The sequence below is a fragment of the Cnephaeus nilssonii genome, assembly GCF_951640355.1.
Source record: "Cnephaeus nilssonii genome assembly, chromosome: X".
In the NCBI taxonomy this organism is placed as follows: Eukaryota; Metazoa; Chordata; class Mammalia; order Chiroptera; family Vespertilionidae; genus Cnephaeus; species Cnephaeus nilssonii.
In genome coordinates this window covers 88,482,187-88,489,087 of record NC_137071.1, presented here as the reverse complement: position 1 = coordinate 88,489,087, position 6,901 = coordinate 88,482,187, and the positions used below count along the sequence as shown (strand labels likewise).

Genomic DNA, 6,901 nt, shown 5'->3' with positions numbered 1-6,901 from the left:
TGAGAAGGCGGCTTCGGGCCGGTAGAGGGGACAAGCGCTGAGGGGAGCAATCTCAGGTCGGCGGAGCCCAGACTCTGCCTGGAGTCAGGGTGAGGACCAGAGGGGGTCCCCTGGGATCTAGGTCAGCCCCTGCCGGGAGCCCTGGGGAGCGAGGCCCACGGACCTCCCCTGGGGTCTCGGGGTTGAGGCCTCCGTGTGGGGGTCCGGCCTCCCGGCTCACAGAGGGAGGGTCCCAGGACCTGCAGGCCTCATGGTGAGGGCCGGCCGTGGGGGAAGACAAGGTGACTCCGGGCCCCACAGCAGTCAGTCCTGGGAGCCCCAAGGTGCGGGGTGACCGCGAGCGGCTAGGACTGACTTCCGCATCTTCGGGGTGGAGACACTCGGGGGGGCTTCGGGTCATGGCAGAGTATCTGGTCGGCAGAGGGTGTCCGGGACCTGCCCTGAGTCAGTGTGAGGACCCTGAGGGAGATTGGGGGCCCTGGATCCCAGAACAGTGTCCGTCCAGCAGGCCTCCCGGGGGTGGGGGAGGGGTGATCTCACACATTGTTCTTTGTGATTTCTCCATTTGGTCTGAGATAAACTGGGGGTTTGATAGAAGGAACAGGGCTTCAGGCAGGAGAGGGGGGACCTCAGGTCGTGCTGCTGTCAAGTTGAGGACACTGAGGGAGATTGGGGAACCCTTCACCTGAGAACAGTGTCCATCAGGCAGGCCGCCTGGGGGTGGGGGAGGGGTGATCTCCCACATTGTGTTTTGTGATTTCTGCATCTGGCTCTGAGAGACACTGGGGCTGTGGTAAGAGGAACAGGGCTACAGGCAGCAGCAGGGTGATCCCAGGTACTGTTGCTGTCAAGTTGAGGACACTGAGGGAGATTAGGGAGCCCTATACCTGCGATCAGTGTCCATTCTGCAGGCCACCTGGGGGTGGGGGAGGGGTGATCTCCCACATTGTGCTTTGTGATTTCTGCATTTGGTCTGAGAGACACTGGGGGTTTCATAGAAGGAGCAGGGCTTCAGGCAGCAGAGGGGGGACCCCAGATCCTGCTGCTGTCAAGTTGAGGACCCTGAAGAAGATTGGGGGACCCTGAACACCAGAATCATCAGTCCTGGGAGGACCAGTGGGCGGGGTGACTACAGGGTGGGGTGAGCTCTACATCAGGTCTGAGAGACTCTGGGGTTCGGTGTAAGGAGGAGAGCCACAGGTCCGCTGAAGGAGAACAGACAGGACCCTGGATCCCACAATGTAGGGGACCCCATAAAAGCCCTCCCCTGCTACAAGCCATGGGAGACCCCACATCAGATGATCCCTTGAGGTGTCTCATGACTTCACCATGCAGGCCTGAGACACACTGGGGTTCACTGTAAGGAGCACAGACACAGGACAACTGAGGGCACCCTGGACCCCACAACTAGGGGACCCCATAAAACCCTACTCTGCTATCAGCCTTGGGATGCTCCCTGGTAAAAGACCAAGTGAAGAGTTTCCTGACTTCTGTATCCAGGACTGAGTGAGACTCAGGACTTGGTATAAGGTGTAAGGAATCACACTTCTAGAAATATATCCTAAAAAACTGGAAATACCTTTGAGAAAGAATGTATGCACCCCTATGTTCATAGTGGCACAATTTACAATAGCTAAGATCTGGAAACAGCCCAAGTGCCCATCAGTAATTGATCTGAGGGAAAAACTGGTACATTTATACTATCGAATACTATGCAGCAGTATAAAAGGTAGGCTGTCTTACCTTTTGAGACAGCATGGAGAGACGTGGAGGGTATCATGCTAAGTGAAATAAGCCAGTCAGAGGAAGATAAATATCACATGATTGCACTCATATGTGGAATCTAAGTTACAAAGTAAACTGATGAACACATAGACACCCACAGATGTAAGCATGGAACAGATTGGGGAATCTCAGAGGGAAGTTGGGGACAATGGGATGTAATCAACCAAGGACATTATATGCATACTAGAGGCCCGGTGCACGAAATTCGTGCAGGGGAGGGAGTGAGGGATGTCCCTCAGACCAGCCTGCACCCTCTCCTCTGGGACCCCTCGCGGGATGTCCGACTTCCCGTTTAGGCCCGATCCTGGTGGGCTGTCGGACATCCCTCTCACAATCCAGGACTGCTGGCTCCCACCTGCTTGAATTAATCAACCAAGGACCTTGTATACATATATGCAGGGCCCATGGATACAGACAATTGGGTGGTGAGGGCGGGGGTAGGGGACAGGGGTATGCTGGAGGGAGTCATATGTAATCTAAAAAAATAAAAGCAAAATATGCTAATTAGACCAGACATCCTTCCAGATAACCTTCCAGTGGAAGCCAGGGCTTCTAGGGAAACCAGGTCCCAGGTGCCAGAGGGAATCTGTTGCTGGCAGCCAGGCGTAGGAAAGCCTTCTCTTGCACAAATTCTGTGCATCAGGCCTCTAGTATTTTAAATAATAAAGAATTGTGAAAACATTAAAAATAAAAACAGTGTAGGGAATCAGGTCCACAGAGGCGAGGGAAGAGGTACTGCCCACACTCAGGTGGATTTGATGCATTCAAATCAGAGTCTAGGACCCTGTGGGGTTTTGTATAACAAGCAAGCCCCAGTTCCACAGAAGAAGGACCCAGAACCAGCCAAGGTCAAGGTGAGGACCCTGTGTCAGGACTGAGGGGACCCAGACTCCCAATGTAGAGGCCAGGCAGAATGCCACCTTGCTCTCAGCCTTGGAAGGCCCTTGTTAGGTTGACCACATGTGGTGTCTCCTGACGTCAGCATTCAGGTCTGAGTGAGAGTGGAAACGTGATAAAAAGTGTAGGGCCTCAGGTCCACAGATGGGATGCAGAGGTACTTCCCAGAGTCAAGGTGCTTTTCTTGACTTCTGCATCCAGGTCTGACAGGCTCTGGGGTTTGGTGTAAGGAGCAGGGTCTCAGGTGGGCAGAGGGAAGGGACAGGAGGGCTCCAAGGGAGGACTGAGGGAATCCAGGAACCCTAAGCAGAGGGGAGTCCACAGAAGTCTGCCCTGCTGAAAGTTTTGGGAGGCCCTGTGGTGGATGACCATGCAGAGAGGAACCACAGACGCCCAGACTTAATGTCCGCCCTGGCAATTCAGGGGGAACAACATATGCAGAAGAGGGGAGGACCTGGGTCTTGCACAGAGTCAAGGTGAACATGCAAAGGGAAGATTGAGGGACCCAGACCCCACAACAGAGATGCCCCATGTTACACCTACTGTGAACCCTGAGAGGCCGCCAGTCAATGACCACATGCTTTCTTCCTGATTTGGGCATCTTAGGTTGAAAGGAGGTTCCGGCTCCAGCCAGGAGTCACGGTGAGGATCCTGCGGGAAGAAGAGGGGATTCCACCCCCTGAGGGCTGAGCGGTCAGGCTCCAGGAGGGAAAAGAAGGGCTGCAGGGCTCTCCCAGGATACGAGGTAAGGACCCGAGTTAGGGCTCAGGAAGCCCCCTAGCACACCTTGAAGTATGCCTGAGGTTTGGCCAGTGTCAAAAGTGTCCCCAGTGTGCCTGTTCCTGCCAGCAGCACCTGGAAGCCTCATGCTAGGCCTGTAGATTTGGGTTGTTTCTAGACTTCTAACTTAGGAGTGGCAAACTGAGGTGAGGGCATTGTCATGAAGGTGATGGATTTAGAGCAACAATGGGAAGTGTCCCAGGCAATGCTGGTAATCAAAGTGTGGGTCTTGAGGCAGGATGATGGTCCCTCCCAACCCAGTAAAAACAGGGACCAGCTGGAATAGGCTCTGATGGCACAACTGGGTCACTCGGGCATGATGGTCAATGTGGTGTGTCCTAAAGTCCATCTTGGAGGTCTCAGAGAGATGGTGGACATGGCCTGCAGTATTCATTCTAAGTTCAGCAGAAGGGAAAGGTCCCAGGCACTCCACGAGTGAACATGGGTAGCTTGGGCAGGAAGGAGGGTACCACACTCCAGACAATGGGTGCCCTGAACCCAATCTGTGCTGCTGTCGGCCCTGGGAAAGGCCTGGCATGGGTCTGCAGAGGTGGTTCCTCCTCACGTTTGTCTCAGGGCACTCAGGAAGGACAGGGCCTTGGTCAGAGGGGATGGCTTCAGTTCATGAAAAGAGGAGCTGAGGTTGTGGAAGGGTCCTAATGGTCTGAGTGCTTTCTGTGGAAAGCTGCAGCTATGTGCTCCCTGAGAAAACAAGAGAGCGTTCAGCATCAGGGGGTGTCCTGTCCTCAGCATCCAGATTCCCCAGGCAGGGTACCTGGGTGTGACGTGCTCTCCCTTTCCACATGCCTGCTCCTCATGAGCATTTCTCATTGAGGACAGTTATTCAGGGTGAAATCAGGTCAGCTGGATTCATATCCAGGCCCAGCCAGGAAGAAAGGCAAGTGCCTTGTGCCCAAACTAAGGGAACTCTATCTGGAACAGACAGGTCTAGTCCCTGGTGTCAGTTGTGTGGGATGGGGGCAGATGGAGCACCTGTTCACTTTTGTCTCCGATCTCTCAGGAAGCTGAGGACCTTGGTGTGAGACCACACATCGGGTCATCCCGTGGGTCCACGTTTTGTCAACAGAGAGACGAGTCCAAATCCTGCCAGGAATCAAGGTGAGCACTGAGGGGAACCAGAGCACATGGGAAACCAGACCTACCCTGCCTCTTCTGTCAGCAGTGAGGAAACTCAGAATAGTACTGGGGTTAGCTCGGCTCACTTCCTACTCGTGTATCTAAGGGAGGTGAAGCCTCAGTCTAGGCAGATTGGGCTCAGTCAGCAGAGAGAGTTGTCTGAAACCCTGCAGTGTGCTATGGTGAGAAAGGATCAGAGCCTTATCCCAGGATAGATGGATCCAAATCATCAGTCATCCCTTCTTGATCCTCTGGGAGAGGGACCACATACGGGGCCCCCTCAGTTTCTTCACTGAAATGTTAGGTGTGCGTGTGTTCTTATTTTGAGAGTTTAACATCTGGCCAGCAGAAGGCAGTGAGGGGCCAGACCCTGGCAGGGGAAAGGTGAAGATCCTACTTGTGCAATGAGGAACCTTCCAGCCACAACAGAGTGGATCCCACAGGGTTCTGCCATCCCTCCTGTCAGCACTGGGGTCCCATTGCTGTCCCTGCCATGTGCATGCTGAGGTGGCCCTTCATTCCCTCTAACAGAGCCCGCAGATTGGAAGAGGTGAAGGCCTTGGTCTACACTACATATTCTCAGGTCACAGAGCAGCAGAAGGCCAGGAAGTGGTAGGAATTAAGGTAAGGTTCCAACCATGAATATGTCCCCGCAGGCTCCCCCACCCTTGTCAGAGGGAACCCCACATTGCCTGACACCTCCACACCCCACCATCAGTTACAGAACCCTGTGCTGTGCCTTCTATACCCTAAGCAGTTGTATCACTTCCTACTTCAGGTTCTTAGTGGACATGCTGCTCAAGAGTGAGCCCTGTGAGGCCTATGTACACCCCTAAAGGAGAGACATATAAGTCACTGTTTTCAGAGCTGCCGAGGGTGTGTTTCTAAGCTCATGCCTTTTACACTCCCCTTCTCCCCCAGGCACGTGGGTCCAAATCGCCCATCTTCTGCCCACACGCGGTCACTGTCTCAGCACGAGTCATCATGCCTTGCCATCATATGAGTGAGCTCGGCAAGCTTGAGGAAGACCATCAGGACCCAAGGGAGATGCCCGACCTGGTGGCAGAGGAGCTGTTCTGGGCTATGCATGAGGAGGAGGAGGAGGAAGAGGAAGAGGAGGAGGAGGAGGAGGAGGTGGAGGAGGAAGAGGAGGAGGAGGAGGTGGAGGTTGTGTCTCTCTCCTCCTCTCTGTCTTCCATCCCCTCAGTCCTGTTTATAGACTGCCTAGACGAGGTGTCTGCTGCTGAGACACCAAGTCCTCCCCAGTGTCCTCAGGGTTCCTGCCCGTCCCTCCATGCCTTGGCAGCCTTTCCATGGAGCCAATCTGAAGATGAGAGCTCCAGCAGCCAGGAGGAGGAGGGTCCAAACACTGAGGGAGGCCCTGAAGATGATGCAGATTCCTTGCTCCAAAAAGCAGTGCATTCGAAGATGTCACAAATGGTGGAGTTCCTGCTCCTGAAGTATCGTGCACAGGAGCCGACCACCAAGGCAGAAATGCTGAGTAGTGTCATCAAAGAGCACCATGACCACTTCGCTGAGATCTTCAGTGCAGCAGCTGAGTGCATGCAGCTGGTCTTTGGTATTGATGTGAAGGAAGTGGGCCCTAGTGCCCATACCTACGTCCTGGTCACCTCTTTGGGGCTCACCTATCATGGGATAATGAGCGATGGACATATTTATCCTAACACTGGCCTCCTGGTCACACTTCTGTGGGTGATTGCTGCGGAGGGTGATTGTGCCCCTGAGGAGAAAGTCTGGGAAGCACTGAATGTTTTAGGGGTGCATGATGGGAAGGAACATTGGATCTATGGGGAGCCCAGGGAGCTCATCACTAAAATTTGGGTGCAGGAACAATATGTGGTGTACCGCCAGGTCCCCAATAGCGATCCTGCACGCTATGAGTTCCTGTGGGGTCCCAGGGCCCACGCTGAGACCACCACATCGAAAGCCCTCAAGTTTGTGCTCAGGGTTAATGACAGGGATCCCCGTTCCTTCCCATTCCTGCCTGAAGGACCTGAGTGTAATGAGAACCACTGTGCCTGAGCCAGAGTTGCACCCAGGCACTTTTCAGGCCCCTGTGCATTAACTTCATTTGCTGGGCGTAAAGTGCGTTCCATTTTCAACTCTGTGTTTGAGGAGAAAGCACTAGTGAGGCCCAGGGAATGGTTTGGGCTCCTATGATAACTGAAAAATTTTTGCTTTATTACTTTGTGAATTTTAAAGGCAATTTTCTAATGTTCCTTTTCATAGACGTTTTCATAAGCTTTTAGCATGTAAGTATGTAAAGGACATTGGTCACATG

At 53.6% G+C, this 6,901-nt stretch overlaps 1 protein-coding gene across 1 annotated transcript; it reads left to right on the top strand.

The window, feature by feature from the left end:
• Positions 1 to 6,027: 6,027 nt before the first annotated feature.
• On the top strand, positions 6,028 to 6,642 carry LOC307095359 (melanoma-associated antigen 10-like; the record flags this gene model as incomplete). The annotated part of the gene is made up of 1 exon (XM_079764576.1): positions 6,028 to 6,642. One exon carries the CDS (start codon positions 6,028 to 6,030, stop codon positions 6,640 to 6,642), a length of 615 nt encoding a protein of 204 aa, XP_079620702.1.
• Positions 6,643 to 6,901: the final 259 nt, after the last annotated feature.